The 23829-nt window shown below is 40.2% G+C and overlaps 1 protein-coding gene across 1 annotated transcript; it reads left to right on the forward strand.

Moving 5' to 3' along the window:
- Window positions 1-693: 693 nt before the first annotated feature.
- wdfy1 (WD repeat and FYVE domain containing 1) lies at window positions 694-23788 on the forward strand. Its single transcript, XM_022222399.2, has 12 exons — window positions 694-910; window positions 2863-2930; window positions 3077-3150; window positions 3357-3411; window positions 9359-9509; window positions 9592-9704; window positions 14827-14953; window positions 17366-17471; window positions 17658-17759; window positions 17837-17967; window positions 18081-18189; window positions 20039-23788. The coding sequence occupies exons 1-12, from the start codon at window positions 774-776 to the stop codon at window positions 20096-20098; spliced, it is 1233 nt and encodes a 410-aa protein (XP_022078091.2). The 5' UTR covers window positions 694-773; the 3' UTR covers window positions 20099-23788.
- The last annotated feature ends 41 nt before the right edge of the window (window positions 23789-23829 follow it).

Genomic DNA, 23829 nt, shown 5'->3' on the forward strand with positions numbered 1-23829 from the left:
AGGGTGTGTGTTAATGCTACTAATTTTTCTCTAGATCCGCCCCTGGTTAACTTGCAGTTCAGTAGTGAGAGGTTGGAAATCTAGACATTTGTTTCTTTGTTATTTAAATTTTAATCCTGTCTTCATCAATGTAAGTTTTCAGATACACATGCTTTGAAAAAGATAAGTTTTACTCCTAATTTAAAGATGGCATTGTACAACCCATCTTAAAAACTTTACATAGAGCTACTTTAAAATCATTGTTTGCTTGACTGAGAAGGTGTTTTGTTATCAGACTTCAAAGTTTTATCTTATAGCTTTAGAATGCTAATCTACAGTTCTGGAAATGTCAGTACCAAACCTTACAAGCTGAACCATAAATTCTGATGCCTTTATTTTGAAATTTATGGTCTCAACTTGGAATTTTTGTTCTAGAATAATAAAATACATATGTACATTTTGTACATTGTACATTTGTGCATGTCAGTGTTCAGTTCTGCATGCTTTTAAAAAGACAATAAAAGCTAAAATTACCATTAGTGTCGTGCACTGTTAATCCGTCTGGTTTTATTTTATTTTATTATTCTTTTTTTTATCAAGGCCGAACAGCCTTTTGAGGATCTAGGACGACTGACCTCATCTCATAGGTAATACGGTATCTGCATTTGTCTTTGCGCACTGTAGCAGCCGTTACGGTAATCCTGACAGCGGCTCCGGGTGTCAGCTGATCCTCCTTCACTGGCGAGTGGGGAGGAAAATCAGCTGAAGGAAAACACTGCTGGCTACTTCCAACCATGGCTGCGGAGATTCATTCAAGGCCCCAGACGGCCAGACCGGTCCTTCTCAACAAGATCGAGGGCCACTCAGACGCGGTCAATGCGGCCGTTTTAATACCCAAAGAGGATGGAGTCATCACTGTTAGCGAGGACAGGTGAGTCTGCCAGACAGGCGAACGATAGCATAACAGTAGCTAGCGGGCTCGGTCTATTTGCTGGCCAGCTCCTGGATAATAGCTGGCGCACGGGCTTAAGGAGAACGAAACGAGAGAAAAGAAGCAACATGTTTGTTTGGAGGGCAGTTGATGGTTTTCTGTCCCATATGGAGTCCAGAGGAGCAGAGGAGGGTGTGAGGAGAGAAATTCGCTATAAAGAAACATGAGTCGTTTTCGTTAAATATTCGCGAGTAAACAACAAATCGTGGTAACAGACGAGATGATAGCATTTATTATTTCTCTGTGCCGTTAATTTTACGACACTTAGCGGCATTGTGTTGACTTAGCTAGTTCGCTACAGCTCACAGTAAACATCACTCTGGTAAACTAAACTCTTGCTGCCTTCAGGTGCAGTTCGGTTTTTATTTTAGTAAGCAAGCAAAGGCTCTTCATGAAACACTTTAGCTAGACTTTGGAGTAGAAGTATCATTTTCTGGTGACCGTTTGATTAGGTGAACAAACTAACTGTACGTTTAAGTCGGTTTAGTGTCATTTTTACGTGTTTCTTTCATTGTGTTGCTTCTAAATCACGCACTTGTTGCAGTGACTGGTCTCTGCGCCCTGAACATCACACCTACACACGCTGAGGATCATAGGAAATCCTTTTGTTGTGGCCTTCTGGAGTGATTAGCCACACAAAAATCCTGGAGGCAGCAGTAGCATTATTACTTAGCAGTCTCACTTTGGCATGAGTTAAATAACAGCAGCTGTGAACTGTTGTTACTGGGGTAGAAGTGTTGTAAGGACTGTCAGGCTCAGTACGTAGAAGGAACTTAGTCCCTGTGAAGAAATGTGATGCAGTTTCCATCACACGTCTAATCTACTTGATGTGTAAAAAAAAAAAAAAAAAAGGAGAAGTTGTGGGGTGATGGTGCAGCCGATTCTTTGATGAAACAGGGCTGGACAGCAGCTGCTTTCGATATTGTTGAGGCTGCTGTGAAGTACTTCACAGACCTTTTTATTGGAATAAAAATTAAACTAAAAGCTGAATTCCTTAAAGATGGTTCGGGAAATTTTATTTGAAATTAACTTAAGCTGAAAACACTACAAAACTAACAAAAGTCTGAGATCAACCAAACAGTTTTTCCATTAAAAGTCACACTTTTATTCATGTGCTAACATAACTGCACAAGGGTTTTCTAATCATCATTGAGCCTTTCAACACCATTAGCTAACACAATGTAGCATTAGAACACAGGAGTGATGGTTGGTGAAAATGTTCCTCTGTACCCCTATGGAGATGTTCCATTAAAAATCAGCTAGAATAGTCATTTACTACATTAACAATGTCTAGACTGGATTTATCATTCGTTTGTTATCTTCACTGATAAAAACAAATTTTCTTTAAATAACAAGGACATTTCTCAGTGACTCCAAACTTTTGAATGGTAGTGTATTTGATTTTTGCTCAATTTTCTTGTTTTCGGATGTCATTTTTAGGGTTTGGGAGTTAAAACGCGTACCATACAGTGTTACAGAGCATTAACTTGTTGTTATAACGATCAAATTAGTATCAGAAGTGTTGTGCTGTTCTGAGGAAGTGCCAGAAGTTTAGAGGTTCAAAGTACAGTTTCAGACGTGATGTAGCGTTGAATCACCACTTCTGAAATGTGTTTTTATCTGTGATGTGTACAAAGCTTGTGTACGGAGTCCAGTTTAATGAGTCAAGTAAGAACACAATTTTAGGGCTGGTCTTCCCAAGAGGATTTGGTTTTAGTCCAAGCTGAAGACTTTATTAAATGCATGTTTTCATTTACTGTTTCCATTATGCAAAATTGAATTAGTATTTCAATACAATAAAATAAATGGTCCACAGAATGGCCCTTGACTGTCTTTTGTGAGCGGACATTAATAAGTGATTTGAATGAGATGCTTGTGATGCTTTCCTTCAGAACCATCCGGGTGTGGCTGAAGAGAGACAGCGGTCAATACTGGCCGAGCATCTACCACACAGTGTCCTGTAAGTAAGACTGCATATTATTTCTGGGAAGAGGGATAATAAATATGAGGTGACTCATATTTTGCTTGTTTGTGGTAATAAAAAGCAGACAGTCTCTGTACATAGTGATCTCCCCACTCATATGTACCTCCTCTTCTCTCCTTCAGCTCCATGTTCTTGCATGTCGTACCACCACGACAGCAGACGCATCTTCATAGGACAGGACAATGGAGCTGTTGTGGTGAGTTCAGCTAATCAAAGAAAAGGTTTCATATTGTCGCTTCAGGCTCACTAGTTTGGTTGTTCAAACAGTTTAGTTGGGGGAAAAAAACAACCTACATAGCCAGTTTAAATTTCCATATTTGGTTTTCTTCAAACAGCTGTGGGGTTTGTGTAGTTATTTGATTTGAAACTATTTTTTTGTATGTCTGTCTGCTTACCTTGTAGGAGTTTCTCATCTCTGAAGATTTCAACAAGATGAACCACGTCAAAACATATCCAGGTGAGATTATGATATGAGGACAAATTCAAGACATCTAGTATGTTTGCAAAAATGTGTGTGAGACTCAGTAATGAGTAAAGAAAATGCCGTTTGCTTTCAGTGAATACGCACGCACTCTATGGACCTCCTTCATGGATCAGTTATTTAGTTGAATTCACAGGTCTTATACTGTAGTTTTGTTTGATCTGTGCATGTGTGTTTCCATGGAGGGTTTATAGTATCAGAGAGGTGGCTCCACCCAACCACAGGAGACTCTGTGAAAGTTGTAAATCTTGAACTGTAATGAGCAATCAGACCAAGCTGAATTGTTGGGGAAGTGGAAACATTACTAGTTTAATTTTCCTTGAAACAGTAAAGTGGAAACTCTTGATAACACAGTGTTATTCCCCTTTATAATGATTAATTGCAAGTTTTAGGAGCAGCAGGCAGCTGAAGTTTTTGCCTCTCATGTCGTGACATGCGTAAGTTAGTTGACTAGAAGTGTGTTGAAGCTTGTCAATAGACCATTAGATTTTATGTGCTCTCATGTTTATCTTTATTGTGGCTCTGGATATCTTTCTTCAAGGTGCTCTGTGGACCTTTCCTGTTAACAAGTTAAAGTTCCGTCACCTTTTCTGTCCATTTCTCACCAAACAGACAAATGCATTTCCTTCCCCATAAAATACATCATCTGAAAATAGATATCTAAATTTGTGCTTTAAAAAAAAAAAAAAAAACTTTTCTATTTGTCTGCTGACATGTTTCGTCTTTGTTGCTATTGCTGGCACATGGAGTTGTTTCTTTGCACCAGTTGTTTATCAGTGGAATAGATGGCGACAGGTGTCAGAGCTACACACGTGGACAAAATTGTTGGTACCCCTCAGTTAAAGAAGGAAAAACCCACAATTCTCACTGAAATCACTTGAAACTCACAAAAGTAACAATAAATAAAAATTTATTGAAAATTAAATAATCAAAAACAGCCATTACTTTTGAATTGTTGATTAACATAATTATTTAAAAAAACAAACTAATGAAACAGGCCTGGACAAAAATGATGGTACCTCTATAAAAGATTGAAAACTATTTGACCAGAGTGACATGATTAACTCAGGTGTGTCATTTAATTGACATCACAGGTGTTTCCAAACTCATAATCAGTCAGTCTGCCTATTTAAAGGGAGACAAGTAGTCACCCTGCTGTTTGGTGAAAAGGTGTGTACCACACTGAACATGGACAACAGAAAGCGAAGGAGAGAATTGTCCCAGGACATCCGAAAAAAATTATAGACAAACATCTTAAAGGTAAAGGCTATAAGACCATCTCTAAACAGCTTGAAGTTCCTGTGACAACAGTGGCTCATATTATTCAGAAGTTCAAGACCCACGGGACAGTAGCCAACCTCCCTGGACGTGGCCGCAAGAGGAAAATTGATGACAAATTGAAGAGACGGATCGTTCGAATTGTATCCAAAGAGCCCAGAGCAACCTCCAAAGAAATTAAAGGTGAACTCCAAGGCCAAGGTACATCAGTGTCAGATCGCCCCATTCGTCGTTGTTTGAGCCAAAGTGGACTTCATGGGAGACGACCAAGGAGGACACCACTGCTGAAAAAAACTCATAAAAAAGCCAGACTGGAATTTGCAAAAATGCATGTTGACAAGCCACAAAGCTTCTGGGAGAATGTCCTTTGGACAGATGAGACCAAACTGGAGCTTTTTGGTAAGGCACATCAACTCTATGTTCATAGACTCAAAAACCAAGCATACGAAGAAAAGAACACTGTCCCTACGGTGAAACATGGAGGAGGCTCAGTAATGTTTTGGGGCTGCTTTGCTGCATCTGGCACAGGGTGTCTTGAAAGTGTGCAAGGTACGATGAAATCTGAAGACTATCAAGGCATTCTGGAGAGAAATGTGCTGCCTAGTGTCAGAAAGCTTGGTCTCAGTCGCAGGTCATGGGTCTTCCAACAGGACAACGATCCAAAACACACAGCCAAAAACACCCAAGAATGGCTGAGAGAAAAGCGTTGGACTATTCTAAAGTGGCCTTCTATGAGCCCAGATCTGAATCCCATTGAACATATGTGGAAGGAGCTGAAACATGCCATTTGGAGAAGACACCCATCAAACCTGAGACAACTGGAGCTGTTTGCTCATGAGGAGTGGGCCAAAATACCTGTTGACAGCTGCAGAACGCTCATTGACAAATACAGAAATCGTTTAATTGCAGTGATTGCCTCAAAAGGTTGTGCAACAAAATATTAAGTTATGGGTACCATCATTTTTGTCCAGCCCTATTTCATTAGTTTGTTTTTTTAAATAATTATGTTAATCAACAATTCAAAAGTGATGGCTGATTTTGATTATTTAATTTTCAATAAATTTTTATTTATTGTTACTTTTGTGAGTTTCAAGTGATTTCAGTGAGAATTGTGGGTTTTTCCTTCTTTAACTGAGGGGTACCAACAATTTTGTCCACGTGTGTACATAGGTACACTACGTTCAAAAGTGTAGAGTCACCCACACAATTTCATGTTTCCATGAAAACTCACACTTTTATTCATGTGCCAACATAACTGCACAAGGGTTTTCTAATCATCAATGAGCCTTTCAACACCATTAGCTAACACAATGTAGCATTAGAACACAGGAGTGATGGTTGCTGGAAATGTTCCTCTCTACCCCTATGGAGATATTCTATTAAAAACCAGCTGTTTCCAGCTAGAATAGTCATTTATCACATTAACAATGTCTACACTGGATTTTTGATTTGTTTAATGTTATCTTCATTGAAAAAAAATTCTTTCTTTTTTTTTTTTTTTTTTTTTTTTAAATCAGGGCATTTCTAAGTGGCCCCAACAGTTGTGTACATGTAGATACATCATCTGGCCATGATGGGGAAATTAGAGACTTTGGTGCAGCTTTTTGCTGTTCTTATGTTCAAAATCCAAAATATGAAGCATTATTTCATATAGGTGAGAATTGATTTTAATGTTTTACTCTATTTAATCCCTCTCTTACGCTCACCTAAATAAACAACAGCAACTGTTGATACCATGTTAAATTATGCCGACTGTAAGCCGTTTTCTCTGCAGCAGCTTGCAGGCCATTTTAGGGCATCCCAAACCTCCCTTTTAAAACCTCTTTCAAGTCTGTTTGCAGTGTAGCTGCTTGTGAGTGGCTCTGAAAAGCCCCTGTGTGGTGCTTGACTTTGGTTAAAATCTAAAAAGACAATAAATGCCCGTTTCCTGTATTTTTGTGTCCTTTCAATTAAAGAGACCTTTATTTACTTCCAAAATTTAGAAACAAAACCATTTTACAGTGCAGTAAAAAGAGAATACACTTACAAATTACTTACACAGGGTACGCACCTCTCATGTATTTCAGTGTGAAAACCCACATTATCAGCTCGGCAATTGTCCTTTAGCACTGAACATATCGGCTATTTGTAACAAACCAAACAACCAGAAAATCGGTTGAAAATCCAGCCAGTTGCGATTGTTTTGGTTATGGATCAATAGCACTACCAGATGGTCAAATGCCACAGCACCTTTTAGACTGTGCTGATGGGTTAAAGCATAATACTTTCAGGAGATGTGAACCTTTTGCTCATTGATAAAAACACGGAGACCGAACTGGCATCTTCATACAGCCATTACATCTTGATTTCATCTCCTGCCAGATTGCTTGGTCATAAGCAGCAGACCTGTGTTCCTGTGACTGTATCAGCAGCTATTTAGCCTCCTCAGTGGAAAGTCAAGTTTCAGGGGCAAATAGCCAGCCTGCTGCTGGAGAGGACAAAACACCACATGTCACCACTGTAATACTCCCATCTGCTTTCTGCAACTTGTAGCAGAATCAAGCCCGCAGAGCAAAAGCATGGCTCGCAGTCAGATCAAATGGGCATTAAAGGGAGTCTGTGTACTTCAAAGACATACAGAGTTTAACATTCATTTGCGTTCTAGTATTTTTTTTTTCCCTCAGAATAACAGACAAGAGGTTGTTGGGGTTTTTTACATCTCATTTGCCAGTGATCAGAAACAGTTTGCTTATGTTGAGTTTGGTTATAAATTGTTACGGCAGAATGATGGGGACAATCCTAAAGCTCTCCTCTCTGGATTTCAGATGATTCCTATGCAAGATTTGTGCCGTGTTATTATGTGGGCATGTTCATTGTGATGTAATGAAGACTAGCAATGTTGTTTCTTCACTCTGAAAAAGTAACAGTCAGACATCAAAGACGGCAACAAGCTACTGCCTTAAGAAAGTCTAGAAGGATTTAGGGGACAAAAATGTTGCTTTTGTTCATGTGTTCACTACTTTTTTGATTTTAAAAGAAGTCTAGAAATATGATGCACTGCAGGGAGAAGGAGAGACGATATCAAAAGTGCCGGCCTCAGTGAACTGATCCATGACCAATGGTTTAGTCATGGTGGTAAAATACAAGAGTGCAGTCAGGAAATATTTTTTTACACTTGAGACAGAGATGACTTCCTCATGAGTTATGCTTATTAGTTGTGCTTTAAATTGCTCTTGGCCATAAGACTTCATTTATCAAATGGAGAGCTTCTCACTGAAGTGCAATACAGTCATAGGACCAGTGCACTTTGCTTGTAATGTTATTTGTTTCAGTGCAGCAATATTTTTTTGCTGATTTTGCCTTTAAATTCTCACTTTTAAATAGGTTAAGTTGGACACTGATGTTTTTGGTGTGTGTGAACAAAGCTGCAACAGCTCCTTTCATGGCATTGATTTGGACTTAAAAGGTTTTAATCCAAAGCAGCTATGATCAATATTTTTGTATTATTGATGACAGATGTAGTAAGGAAAGCACTCCGAGCGCATTACTCCACCAAGGCTGCTCAGACGTTATATGATTTCTGACGGATGAAGTCTGTTAAAAAATCGTGGTCCGCAGCAGTGGATTTGTAGTAGGATCGCAATCATGCGATCATCAGCAGGCAGCTGACGTAGTGTTCACTTGTTGTCATGGTTACAGTGACACTGTGCCATTATCTCGCAATGATACAGAAATCTGTAACAAATTCGTGGATCTAGACTATAAGCTGCATCACTGCCAAAATTTAATGAGCTGGCCCTTGTTACAGACAGATGCTAGTGGTCACATAACTACCGTATATGAAATGCAGAGGAATTTGCTCAGAATGATAAACCAACAGAGAATTATCCCTTAAGTCGTCACTTCCTCTATGCTTTGCATGACATTTTGGCAACTTTACCATTGTTGGTTCACTTCCTGCTCATCTTCAAGACGTTTCTGTTACCAGGAAGTTATTGACTACCTGCCTGGCACCGGGCATCAATCAGACAAAGTTCACGACAAGTTTGTGAACTTGGGGGAGCATGCACTGGAGAAAAACTTGGGCTGGTGGAGAACAAAATGTAGCTTAAATGTCAGACTTAATGAATGATAATGATTTTATATCAGTCCTCTACATGATAAGAAGCCACAGTTTGCAGATGGTGCTGTGTTGTTACACTTCCAGTATGGCCATAATATCAACCGATGCAGCTGTAAACATAGTGCATCAAAAATAACACAGCTGCTCGTATTGTGTGTTATTGTACTGTGTATTATTAGCAGTGGTTCACTCTTTGAATTTATTTGGCCAGACTTCAAAACAGTGCAGTGCTGTTAAAGGAGTTCAGCCTGTGCCCTGGCTTAAAACTACAGACACTGACTGTAGAAATTTGAAAACAAAAGCGTGCACTGAGAGGTGATCGGAAGATGGACCATTAAGACTGAGGGGAATACAAATCCTCTGAAGGGATCCGCCTGTCTCAGTCTGGATTACAAGGACACTAAGCAGAGCCTCTGATGGGATCAGCATACGGAAAGGGCAAATTCAACTTAGATGTCCATGACAGAATAGATGTGATCTTCTTTGATCTTTATCCAGTATGCCTTGTGCCTATTGAACACTTATTATGTCTGTGTTTTGCAGCACACCAGAACCGGGTGTCAGATATGGTGTTCTCCCTGGAGAGTGAGTGGGTGGTGAGTACTGGCCATGACAAGAGTGTGAGCTGGATGTGCACCCAGAGTGGCAGCATGCTGGGGAGACATTACTTCACTGCCTGGGCCTCCTGCCTGCAGTATCCTTCATTCACCATCTGTGTGCGGCGTATAGAAGGTAGTAACACGTAAAGCCCTTTCAAGCCTTGACTCTTCGCTCAGATACGATCACGAGACGCAGCATGCCTTTGTTGGCGATTACTCCGGACAGATCACCCTGCTGAAACTGGAGAAGCAGACGTACTCCACCATCACTACACTGAAGGGTCACGAAGGTAACGGCACACAAGCTGCAAGCATACACACCTGCATGTAGGTGAGTCACAGGGCAATAATTGCGCATTTCCACATGAAAACAGCCCTCTGATGCTTGAGCCTGACACTCAAAACAGCAGATGATATCAGATGACCCAGTTTCTTCCACATGACTTAATTATGTAGGAACATAAAAAACTATTGAATCTAATATGACGACAAACGCCCTGCCATTTCCCTGAAAGCCTTCAGATGTTTGTCGACTTTCAGAAATGCATTTTGCTTAATCAGAGAATTCCTGGTTGGTGTTACTGAGTCAGGGTTAAAGAATTATATCAGCCTGAGTGCTTTTAAGTTACATTACTGACCAGCTTTTCCAATTCATCATTGTTTTGTTGCAGTTGTTACATGCACATTTCTTTCTGCCTTGCACGGCCCCTTCGGGTTCAGTTCATATTAATTTGCATTCACGTGTTCAAATGAAAGTGCCACTAAAGCCATTCAGCTGCCACATCACGCTGCATTAATATAAACTAGAATGTTTGAAGACTCATCAAAGAACACCAATAGTTATTAAATATCAATTTCACGCTGAGTTCAGAGTCACATGGTTGTAAGTTGTTCCTCCTTTGTTCTCAGCAACCGTGTCCACATGAAAGCACAAAAACACAGTCAAAGCACTGTACGGAGCCAAAGCAACAGCTGGTGGCATAACCCTAAAGCCATGTTGGTTAATGAGAAGCCTGAAAAAAAGCTATTACTGGTTGCAGTAGACTACCAGCAGCAGTGCATCGAGAAAGGAGGGAATCCTGTAAGTTAAATTATTCTAAGGCGTCTGTTCCACAATATAGTGGAAAAGTAACTGTATATTTATTTACATAAGCATGGACACCATTCAATTCCAATTTTATTTACATAGCGCCAATTGCAGGTCAAATTGTGTCAAGATGCTTTACAGAACCCATATGCCTGAACCCCCAGAGCAGCCCTAAGGCGACAGTGGCAAGAAAAAACACCCTTTTAACAGGGAAGAAACCTTGAGCAGAACCCGGCTCTATATAGGGGGGACCCTTCTGCTGCTGGACAGCGAGTTGGAAGGGACAGAAGAGGGGGAGAGGGAGAGGGGGAGCAAGAGGGATGGGAGAAGAGGGGTGTGCGGAACAAGGAACATATAACACACAGTTGGAGATAATATAGATGATACATACAAAGTAGAAGCTAACATTGAAACTGATACATAGTTTACTGTTATGGTGTATGACTCTGGCATTAAATATACTAAAGATATAGCTGGTGGTAAAATTCAAACAGTGTGTAGATGAGCATATCAAGTATAATGAGGACGATGCAGAGTCGACTGGTGGAAATGAGTGGGTTGGAGGAAGGTCAGCAGCAGCATCCTGTCAGTAAGGTTTGCACCAGCTCTGTTTTGGTCATGTCTGCTATGACACAAATTCACCTCATGTAAACAAAGGAGATAGTGACTCACTCTCTAATATCAGAAGGTTGTCCATGTCTACACATCAACACTGGAGTTTTCCAAAAACTCCCTCTTCGGTGAGCTATGTCTGTGTGTGTGCGTGGATAAAATAATACCTATGTACACTAGCAGTCAAAGGTTTGGACACACCTTCTCATTTAATGTTTTTTTCTTTATTTTCATGGCTATGCACATTGTAAATTCTCAATGAAGGCATCAAAACTATGAATGAACACATGGAATTATGTAGTAAACAAAAAAGGGTGAAATAAGTCAAAATAGCCACTCTGTGCTTTGATTACTCCTTTGCACACTCTTGGCATTCCCTCATTGAAAAACCATTAAATGAGAAGGTGTGTCCAAACATTTGACTGGTAGTCTATGTGTGAACAGGGTGCCGGATTGAACACTAATTTTAGCTCAACAACAGCACATAACTGCACCCTCCTGGAACACTGACCTCCAATGTGCACTGTCATTTGGCTGATCAGAACTTGAGGCCTGACCCACTAGTTCATTAACAAAAAGTAGCTTGTAAAGAACGAACTTCACACAGTAGTCGTTTTTCCACAAGAAAATGACGAACGGCAGATGTAATGACGACGAGCTTGACGATTACACACTCTGCAGAACTTGTCGTTGTACTGCATCAGTGTTAGTCAGAGTTTACAGAGCAGGAAGTGGTGCTGAGGCAAGCAGAGACATTGGAACGGGACACTGCCAGCGCATCATCAGATCAGCCTGCTGCTTGTTTGTTCCAGACTCTTGAAGGAACATACAGCAGCTGGTGGTGGAGCTGCAGTGTTTTTGCTGTGTTGAGTTCTGATCTGCTGTTGGAGGGTTAATGAGACGGCAGTGCGGAAGATGTGCCACCTTTTGTGACGCAACATCCTGTCCAGTCGTATAGGTAGGGAATCCTTCAACAATCTAATAGGCATCTACACAGAAGGAAAGCCTAGCATGCTTTGAGAAATAACTGACATGAACGGGCAATATTAACAGACAGTAGGTAATTTGGCCTGACAACCGTGCAAAGCTGTTGGTGTTTTCCTAACGAGACAAAGAGTCTGCATACAGTATTTCAAATATGGGACTTTGCTGAAAAAGCCTAATGGGCCTGACATTTACTCTCTATCTGGGAAGCAGTTTTTTTCCAATTCCATTTTGGATGATGATAATGGAAAATGCCATCCCACTTGCTGCTCTAGAAATTCCCATCACTGCTTGTTTTGGATGAGATCTGGCAGCCGTGCTGTTTTCATGCTCGTCAAAGCATTCAGTGGCCATTTGAGCCCTTCAGTGGGGAATGTGGTCATTGTGGAAAACCCTCTCCCGTCATGATAGAAATGCATAATCAGAGGATAAATACATGAGTCAGAGGAGATTTATTCAGAGGTTCAGTGTCCTAGCAGCTGTGCCAAGAAAATGGATAGCAGAAAAAAAAAAACTGAGCCCCCAGGACACTTTAGTGTGTGAAACAAACACTTTGCTGTGTTCTTCTGTGGGCATTTATCACACATGAGCTCATGAGCTTGTTGAGAACAAGGCAGGGGATGACTCATCTGACCAGATGACAATCTCCGCTAGTCAAAAGGCCTGTTTTTACCACGGTCATGTTGCCTGCAGGTCAGCCAGATGGAACAGACGTGTTAGGGCACCCTTCCCAATTACAAAATTCTGGAAAATGTAAAAAAAAAATACAAACCCTTACATTGATGCAGTTTTTAACTTCCTGCCTCTCCCTTTGATCTGCAGATGTGCTGTGGTGCTTCTGTGAATGCATATTAATTGGACAGATGGTAATACATATTAATGGGTGTGATGCTGGGCTCAAGCTGTGCACAAGGAAACCACCAAATATTTAATGGAAATTATGATCAATCAAAATTGGAAAACGGAACAAAAAGGTCAGACTTCATGTCTGTATCACCTCAAAGGTTTTCTTTTTGTTGCAAGAATAGTTGGACAATTCAGGAAACATGAACATTCTCTTTCTTGGCTCGATGAGAAGATTGATATGATTGTGTCAGTACTGCGTGGAATATAAGACGCTGTAGCTAGCAGCCACTTTTCTTTCATAAAGAAGGAAAGCGCTAATCTGGCTGTATCCAAAAGTGACAGAGCTGTCCTGTCAGCACTTTAAAGCACTGTACTTTACATGTTATGTTTTGACTGTTTGTCTAAAGCCGACAGAGCCAGGCTAGCTTCCCCTGTTCCCCCTATATCCAGCACTTTTCACAATGCTAAGCTAAGTGGCCGCTAGCTGTAGCTTTATAGTTACAGATTTTGTAAAATATCCAAACCACTCCTTCAACCATGGCTCAAATTTGGACATAAACAACTAAACCCTTCACCGAAAGGTTAGACTGTAGTTGTTTTAGACATGATATATATACGCCAATTTTATTCACAATACATGTGAGGTGAAGTCCAGACATTTAAAAGCAGACTTGTTGGGTAGCACTCTGTACATGTGGCTGCTCTGTGACTCATGTAGCTACAGTTCCTGCCTGCCTGGTCATTCCACCACCTCCACCTTCAGCATGACTGCAGCTTGCCTTTAAGAGCCTTTAATATTCCTCATTTAAATCCTGAAGCTTTGAAAAGTTATGGCAAGTTATCTTTGTTGAAAATCTTTATATTAGACATGCAATTCAAGTCTTTTCAGCAGGTATTGTGACAAAACTACATGCTTATTTAAACAATGCAAGCGAGTAAAGTCAAGTGTTTGCATTTCTAAGTGTAGGTTTTAGGTTGTTGAAACCGAATGTACAAATACCCCAAAATTATATTGACTGAACTTTTTTTATTTGCTTGCTGCCTATAACCGAGGCAGATAGTATTTTAGGGGATTATCTAAAGAGACGTTACAATCAAGAGGCTCACCCTTTAAAGAATCCTCAATGGAAAACTATTTTTTCTCACACGTCCCAACCTTCTCCCCAAACAAATGCTCTTTAAATCACATGTGGGGACAAAGTCACCAAATCTCTTATTCAGATTTTTTTTTTTTTCCACTGACTATTGAAATTGCAGTTATGGACTCTGTGTTCATTTGGATAGCAGCTTATAGGAACTTAAATATCCTTTAACTTTACAGACAGTGTCAGAATAAGTAACTAATTCAAATAAGCGAGTACGCTAACTGGCAACAAGCTGAGAAACTGTTTTTTCAATCAGAACCAACTTCTTGCTTGTTTTGCAGGCTACCTTCTTGTAGCTACTATTAATTGACATTGTATAAAGAAATGTTTTCACCAATTTATGTGGAGTCAGTTTAAAAATACATGTTTTTATTGTATTTAGTTGGTAACACAGTGAAAAGTCTTTTCTCTTATTCTAAACCAAAAGGATCTGCTTAGTTAATGACATACTTTAAGCTCATAATGTTGTGACCTGGGCGAGCATGGCATTAAAGAAATTATGATTTTTGAAAAAGAGACGTCAGGGCTCATTCAAAACTGCTCAGATTTCTGCTTTAAGAAGAGAGGAAGAGATAGTATTCCAGCTGTAATTGCAGTCAGCTTCAGGTTTAAGGCGTTCGATTGGAGCTGCCTGCAGTTCTCCCAGCTGTCACTGGGTGGAGCCAACAGGTCATAACACTCAGCAAGCTCTCTCACATCATAACGTGTAATGGCTTAGGGTTTTTTTTTTCTATGCAGGTAGTATAGGAACCCTGTGGTGGGACCCTGTCCAGAGGCTGCTCTTCTCAGGGGCCTCTGACCACAGTGTCATCATGTGGGACATCGGGGGCCGCAAAGGACGAACGCTACTGTTGCAGGGACATCAGTAAGTGTTGCCTGCATACATGCACAGATGTAGAATTTTCTTTTATATTGTGTCAGTAAACCAGTAAGAGGATATGTAGTTGTACTGAAGTTTCCTTAGAAAAAAAATCCTTTCGCGTGCCTGTTTTTGTCATTTCCTTTCACAGCAGCGTCTATCTACTGTATTTGTCTGTGACGCTCCTCTCCACTCTCTCTTGTCAAAGCCAGGTCTCAGTGGTGTCAGTAACAGCTGTCCCCAGGCACTGACTGACACTGTTTTTATTTCCTCTCCTCTGTCTTCATACATATTTCAGTCCTCCTCCTCCCTCAGTTACAGGAGTTATCAGCAAAGCCCATGTATGCTGATGCGTGTCAGAGCATAGATCCTGTTGCACCTCAGCAGGATTTACAGACACGTGTCTCTCAGACAACCATAAAAAAACAAAACCACAAAAAACAGTTATAACGCTGCTGTAGTTCTGACATGTCCTAAATCTCTTCTGGTCTCTTTTTAAGCATTGCTCCTGCCTGCTCTTTTTCTTCTCCTCTCCTCCATTTGACTAATATGTTAAAATACAGACTCACTTTATGTAGTCAAATGTGTGGGGGAATCAGTGAAAATATTAAATGCTATAGAAAGCATTTCATACATCAACAATGTGGGCGTTAGCTTAATAATAATAAAAACTATACAAATGCTGGAATGTCCTTTTGATCCATTGGTATTTGACAATGTGTTTTGAAATTCAGTGAGTTTAATGGTGTCGTTGCACTGCTTATTTTAGCCTTTAGTGCTTTATATTCTGTATGAAGTCAGCATTAATTCAGTTTTGGTCGCTTGCACTTCATCAAAACAAGCTGACAGCCACAATAATCACTGTACAGCTTCTGTAGATAACATGTTTGTCTATGCATCAACAGACCCCTGGTTAGAAATGATCTGGAGTTGTGTTTCTGTCCTGATGGATGCAAGGCTAATAAGCATCACCTTTAAGCTCCGTTTTGATCTCTGCCATGCAACCAGAAAAATTCCAGCCTTTTTAGCCTCTTACCAGCTAGTTGCTATTTTGTACTCCTGCTATTTAGCGTTGGGCAGGTCTCATACTGTAGGATATTACAACTTTACCTGCTTGTCTTATTACAGCAATAAATGTACAAATCAATATCAAAAACTACTACTGACAGCATATTAAGTCATCTGGCTATTTTATACCTAAATTATAACAATCGACTTGTAGGAAACCAGTGTGCATTCATTTTGATGCTTGTGAAAATACAACTACATAGACTGGTGGTCTGAGTACAAGAACCATTGATTAATACAGCACAGATAAGTTAGCCTACTGTGATGACGTGCCATGTTCGATGTTGAGCTGCTGTTTGTAAAGTTTACGATCGACTTTTTGGCCATCAGTCTGAACCAAATACAGCCACGCCCCAGTTATTTTGGAGCGGATGGCAAGTAAATATTCAGTTAATGTCACCTAAATGGTAAATAAGTTAGACCCAGCAGTCTCTGTTTGGTTAGGTGGGTTCAAAGTTGTGAAAATGTGAGGGTGTTCACAGGAAGTCTTTTCTTTCCATCACCAAAAATAGCAGATTATTCCTGGAAGGTGGTTGATGTAATCCTTTTCACCTTGAGAATTTGGTTAGAAAAGAGCAAATCAACCAACCAGGAGACTTGGAGACTACAGTGCTACATTACACATACAGCACTGTTCAAAAGTTTGGGTCACTCAGACAATGGAAATCATCCTTGATGCTTTGGAAATATTGTTAAACTGATATTCATGCCAGTAAAGCATTCCATGAAAACTCCCACTTTTATTCATGTGCTAACATAACTGGACAATGGTTTTCTAATCATCAATGAGCCTTTCAACACCATTAGCTAACACAATGTAGCATTAGAACACAGAAGTGATGGTTGCTGGAAATGTTCTTCTGTACCCCTATGGAGACATTCCATTAAAAATCAGCCGTTTCCCGCTAGAATAGTCATTTACCACATGAGCAATGTCTAGACTGGATTTCTGATTAATATAACGTTAACTTCATTGAAAAAAAAATGCTTTTCTTTCAAAAATCAGGACATTTCTAAGTGACTCCAAACTTTTGAACGGTTGTGTATGTATGTCAGCCATTGCAAAAACAGAAGTATTGATTATAAGACCTTCTAAATGAACAATTCATATGCAAAAAAGCCTGTTCTGATCTTCACCAGTTTGTTTCCACAGCTCCACTCTGTGTATCAGATTGTTGCTAACTGTGTGTGCTGTGTGGTTCTGAACAGGCAGTGGACAGTCTGTGTGTATCAGGGTCTTGGTTTTTATTGCTGGAGATGGTTGTCTATGATCTTTGATTGAACCACACAAGAAATGAAACTCAAAAAGCCTAACAGACTGTCTCCTCCCTGCACTCTTTACTCCCTCAGTGAGCGTGTTCAGTCCATACGTTACCTCCAGCTGACGAGGCAGCTGGTTTCGTGCTCAGCCGATGGAGGCATCGCAGTATGGAACATGGACACACAGAGAGAAGAGGTTTGAATCATTATTACACAGCAGTAACATCCACATAAATTAAGTCAGGTTGTTTTTCAAACATTTTTTTTTCTATGTGGAGTGTTTTATTGTCAGAGGTTGCTGTAACTGTTGAAGAATTTCGTTTTTTTCCTCTGTATTTATCGCCTTCATGAAGACGATTTTGAACTGTTTGTGTCTCTACAGGCGCCTCAATGGTTAGACAGCGACTCTTGTCAGAAGTGTGAGCAGCCTTTCTTCTGGAATATCAAGCAGATGTGGGATACTAAGACTCTGGGGCTCAGACAGGTATGACCGGTGTGCTTTAGTAGTTGTGAGTTCCTTGTTATTCGTCATGGTCATACGGGTGTGTTTCCTGTGTGCAGCACCACTGCAGGAAGTGTGGCAAAGCCGTGTGTGGAAAATGTAGCTCTAAACGCTCCACGTTCCCAATCATGGGCTTCGAGTTCCCTGTGCGGGTGTGTGACGCCTGCTTCGACACCATCAAGGAAGAAGAGTGAGTAAAGAGCTTTGCTACGTTTTGCAATCCTTGGCTGTGTTATACCCTGTTTTTAGAGTACTGAGGGTAACTCTGATGAAATGCTCTCTTTGTGTTTGTGTGTGGTGCAGTCGAACACCGTTGGCCACTTTCCATGAGGGGAAACACAACATCGCCCACATGGACATGGACCCATCCAGAGGCCTCATGGTCACTTGTGGAAGCGACCGCATTGTTAAGGTCAACAACAACCGTTCTTTGATACCAGATAATTCATGCATGTGATCAGGCTACGTCAAACACAGAGCCTTTGAGGCAAAGCTCTAACCAAAACTAATTCAATTAGTGTTACTTATTTCAAGCTGCTTGCATTCATGTTTCTTCAGAGGAAATCAGAGTTTAGTACAAGCAGTCGTACAAAACGTTAAAGCTGTTGTTTAGCTGAGGGCAAAAGCTTCCTGCTCTAAAAACAGGAAGAGGTTTGCTGTAGTTGTTTGACTTGATAATTTGGCCCATTTTCTAATTTAGTTAACCGATGACATAGTACTTGTAGAAATTAATTTGTACTCTTTCTTAAAGTCTCATCTCAGTCAGTCTGACATAATGCCCTCTTCGATTTTCTCAGTATTTGTGTTGTGTAAAACAGAAAGGTTTGATGTTAAGTGTTTAGGCGCTGATGCCACTGTTCCAACTCCGTTCTCAGAAGATTGAATTGAAAGTCAGAATTTACACCAAATAATGCAATGAGTAACCAACTAACCGCAGTTTCTAGAGTAGGATTTCTACAGAAAGTAGTAGGGGAGTAAAAAAAAAAAATGACTTAAAGTTCACAAGTCTTAAAAAACAGGCCAAATTTGTTGTAAAATGAATCTTAAACATTACTAATCGTTACTAATTTGATAAATTAATAATTGTTTAACCATAACACCAAACAGTTTCAGGGTGTATTTTTGCTCCTGTTATAGTTTTAGTCACTGTGGACTCATTGTTTACTGCGAGATAAAGTCCTGCACTTTTAGGGAAATGGCACAACCATGACCAGAAGTAACAAGAACTCAAACATGTCTTTGTGCAGTGTGTAAAAAAGCGTTAATGCCGTAAATCATAAAGAAAATAATCCAGTAGAATTTCTTTGATTATTTATTTGACAAAATAAATAAAAAGTTTTGTCGACGTGTGCAAAAAATGGTGGCTCTACACTGGAGATATTTTACCACTTCGGTTTTTACAGCCTCTTCAAACTCGTCATTTTTCGTGCTGCTCTGCACATCAGCTGTAGTAAGATGTTTCACCTTGCTGAATGTGTCTTGCAGACAACTTGCTCTCTCCTTGTTTTTGCTTTCATGCTGCATTTCTTTAACTGATCAGTTGTCTTTCATTTTGTGCTCAGTCTCTCTCATTTGTTTCCATTCTTCTGTCCTATCTGCTCCATCCAAACACAGCCTGCAGTTTAGCCGAAAGTTCCTACAGTTACATGACTGTTAGGCGCAACTGATGATGTTAAATTTTTAGTTTTTTTTACCAAATCTGGTGCGATAATACTGCTTTTGAATTTTCAAATGAGGCGTACAGCAATTCTGATGAAATGTCCACTGTTTTAAGCTTAGATTTGGTTTATTTTCTGGACAGAAGCACATGTCAGACATGATTTGGATTGTTGAAATTGAAAACCCAAAGATTCTTTCTGCTTTTACAGTTTTTTGGCTGAAAACTACTTGCATGATCTTTCAAAGTAATTTTCAAGCAGAAACATCAAACACTGCCTTGTTCTGACTTCTAAATAGTGAGTTTTAATGTGTTTATTGTATAACAAGCCATGTGAATCCATGAAATGATGCTGAAGACATGTCAGACCTGGAGTAGAGATCTTAAAAATCATGTTGCTGCTCTAATAATACTCGTATTACTAATAATTCCCTTTTTTCATTCACATTTATTTCATAATTTGCTGTAAGTGATCGGTGTAATGTCTCAGAGACCTGTAAAGCATTGCAAAGACAACCAGAAACTGCTCCAACTAGCTGATGGCTTCTAACAATAGTGATGCAGAAGCTCTTTTGTCATTGTTATTGGCTGTTTGTCTCCACAGATCTGGGATATGACACAGGTGGTTGGCAGTAGCTTAGCAACAGGCTTCTCCCCGCGCTGATTGGCCCGGTGCCCCCTCTCGCCCCAAGCTCCGCCCACTCTTCCAGTGTCATGGAAACCCCTCTGTACAGTGCATCTCCCCACCACGCCTGGGATCTTCAGCTGCAACCAGGCCGCTCTCGGTGAATGTGTGTGTGTGTGTGTGTGTGTGAGAGAGTGTGTGTGTCAGTAGTACAACCCTCCACATTCCTTTTGCTTCTCATGACAAACTTCTCTTTGATTTCACTAATGGTCAGTCTTACATTGAAGTGTGTTGGACTGATTTTGACTCTTTGCTCTGATCTGAAACAGAACCCTAAGCACAATGGTGTGTGTGGTGTGTGTACACATGTGTGCATGTATTGTAATGGTTTCTCCTATAGGAGGAATGGTATTGATATTAGTGTTTATATTCCGTATAACTAATGCTTCTTTTGACAGTAGTCATTTTTTATTGCCCTTGCACTGTAAAGTTCGCCTTCACTATATCGCTGACCTGCCATTCCTGTAAAAACAAACTCTTCTCTTGCTCATTATTGTGGCCCACTAACTGCATACTACTCCATCACTGTAAACCCCCCCCATCATGTGTACATACCCCTGCATCATGTGTATAGTAGATGCTTGAAATGACTCACTGATCAAAGTGATCTTTTTCCTCTCTCTCTCTTTCTATCTTTCTGATTTCTTTGTCTCTTTCACTAGTTGGCCTTAAATCACTCTCAGGAGGTTTTACATCGGTAGGGTATCACTAGGTGGGGTTCCGATGATGTCAGTCGTACCCATTAGTAATGTGTAGTCACTGAAGCGTGGTGAGAGAATCAGTAAAACGGCCTCTTTGATAGACCGAGGAATTCTCTTGATGCACCCACAGTCTCTGCCGTAGAGATTGGACGCGGCTGTCAGATGTTTGCATGACAGCGGCGACCCAGCGTCCACCTCACGATCACAGGTGAGGCATGGGAAACTGAAATGTGTTGCCATGGGAACAAGCGCTGAGAGGGGCAACATCCTGTGGCAGCCGTTCAGGGGTGTACCTAGAGGAAACGCGATTATTGGGACTTGTGATCATTTTGGTGTTGTGGATTGGATTTTACGCTGGTAGAAGAAAGTTAAAAAAACTAAAATAAAATCCGCACAGCACCACCGCTTCCTAGAATTGTATGACTCTCTTCAGAAAATTCAGATAAGTATTACAAGTGTTTGTGGTGCAGAATTGGATTTCGTGCTCCTTGAAAGGCCCTCAGGTACTGGACCGGTACTCTGAACTAAATGTAGCAGTAAATGTTGGCGTGTTGAATCGTCTCCAGCTAAATGTGAGGTCAGATCAGGGCTGCCTGTGCTCCTTCAAAAGCCTTAAAGAGAGAAGACGCACTCAGAGCCTTCTTAGTGGTTTGTCAGCGCTTACGACTGTTCACTCATGTTCATTCACACTCAAGCACTCTGGATGTCTCGTTTTCCTTTCATCCTGTTTTTTTTCTTCATTTCTTTTCACTTTCTGTCCTCATTCGTCCTATCTAACCCACACACACACACACACACATCTGTGCATCAAGGATGTCTCATAACGCTCTCAGCACTGCACTGAATTGCACAACTTGGGATCTCTGTCTTTTGAATCGGAACGTTTTTGTACGTTCAGACGTGAGAGAGATAATAGCTGGATTCGATGTAGCGTCCTTGTAAATAGCGACTAATATCTAACATTACACTAACGCTTGCCTTATTGTAAGTGGGGGAAAATGAGCATTATAATGTTCCTGGTTTCAAAATGTAGTCACATTCCAGTTTTTTGATCATGTAGTGTATATTTATATTTGTAGTAAAGTATTTATCTATCACTGTAAATGGTGGTTTACTTTTCTTTGTGCCCATTCGGTAGTCCTCCCCCCCCCTTAAACAAACTGGAACATATTAAACACTCTTTTTATGAAGCACATGCAGACTCAGAAATGTTGAGGTGAGCTGCAGCGTCAGATCATCTGGTGTTCTATACGCTAATAATGGTGGAGACTGATTGGTTAGCAGAGTGACATATAGCTGCGATTGCTTTCATCATCAGGAACTTAATATGTAGATACTTGGGGTTAGACTGAAAGCTGACACTGAATAAGAATAGCTGTTTTTTTTTTTTTTTTTTACATCTGTCTCTAAAAATAGAGTTTTGTCAGGGTGTAAAAGCCTCTGAAATAGGGCTTTTTTCCATCATGGATACTAAGCTCTTGAATAAAATATGCCTTAAATTTATATACTCAATGATATTAAAAATAAATGGAAAAGTATGTTATGAAAGCTGCATTAACTGATTTTGTTTTGACAGCTCCGTGCAGCTAGTCTAGCTGAAAACATAACAGTGACATCACTTCATAGAGCTGCTGGGGTGAATGTGTAATCAAGAAGTTGCCTATTCATGTTACAGACAGTTATGGCATCTTTTGTTAAAGTAAAAAAAACACAAAAAAACAGATTGGTGCAGGTTTAATTATCTAAAATATCTACAAACGGTAAACTTGTTCAAGAAGTAAAGCTACATTGGCTCTTTTTGTTGCTGTTGTATTTTTTTACTTTTTGCCATTTGCTCACACCAGAATTAGACTAAACAGCACTGACACAAAATCATTGTGACAAATATGCACAAAAACAGTTAAAAACTCTGTGAAATATGTTATCTATCACGTTATGCAAGGCAGGTGGAGCGCAGTGGGTTTATCAGAGCTTTTTATTGAAGACAGCTGGCTGGAACTGTCATTTATAAAAGCAGGAAGACTGAACAGAAATAGTAAAATAGCGTAATGTAAAACTAAAACAATGATCTTTATGGCATAAATTATCTGACGGAGCTGAGAAACTTCAGCGTAAGATAATAATTCCTCCAGGGCTCGCCATTACAAGTGACCCCTTTCAAATTATACATGGTCACTTGATTAATTACTAATGTGATAAAACTTATTAGTGCAGCTTTAAAGTATATACTTCCAAGACTTAAATGGTATCTGAACTTCTGCCATATTAGATAAGCAGTCAACCCTGATATGTCAGTCTAACCCCAAGTATTCTAAACCCTCATGTCACGTGGTGTCATCAGGGATCTACAGGGTTTATGGCGATGCTACCGTACAATCAGGAGTCCCAGCTCTCCTTTCCTGTTTGAGTTAACTGGACATGGAAGCTTCTTCCAGTCATTTCTTCTTATCGTGTGTCTGAACCAGGCGCAGCAGATAGACGAGATGTTAAAGGTATGATAGATGGCAGGATTGGCTGTTTGCAGGAATAGCTCATGTATTAGATCTTCAGCTTGCCTGCCAGTCGCAGGAAGGAAGCGATGGATTTTGTCTTGTTGTAAATGGTTTATGTCCATTTCTTTCACCAGATGGTGCAGTTATAGGAGGCATTTAGTTTTTGTCATCTTTAGTTGGACACACTGGGATGGGTGGTGGCCACATCGACATTAAAACGTGACTCATTTTCCACGACACCATGGCCTGTAATCTCAAACTCTGCAAATTGATTTCTGTTTGAATTTTTCTCCTCAAAACTGCTTGTAAAAAAAAACACTTGCTGTTCCAACAGGATGTTGTTAATGTATATCTCCAAATAACTGTATTTTTAAAGACTTTTGTTGATGATACAGTACTGACTTTAGTCTCACTGTGGCCTCAAACCAGAGCACAGAGAGAAAAATGATGCTTAATAAAGATATTTGATATGTTTATTTGGCTCTTTGTGTGTGTTTCCTGTAGAATCGGAGCTGCA

The sequence above is a fragment of the Acanthochromis polyacanthus genome, chromosome 13, assembly GCF_021347895.1.
Source record: "Acanthochromis polyacanthus isolate Apoly-LR-REF ecotype Palm Island chromosome 13, KAUST_Apoly_ChrSc, whole genome shotgun sequence".
Taxonomy (NCBI): Eukaryota; Metazoa; Chordata; class Actinopteri; family Pomacentridae; genus Acanthochromis; species Acanthochromis polyacanthus.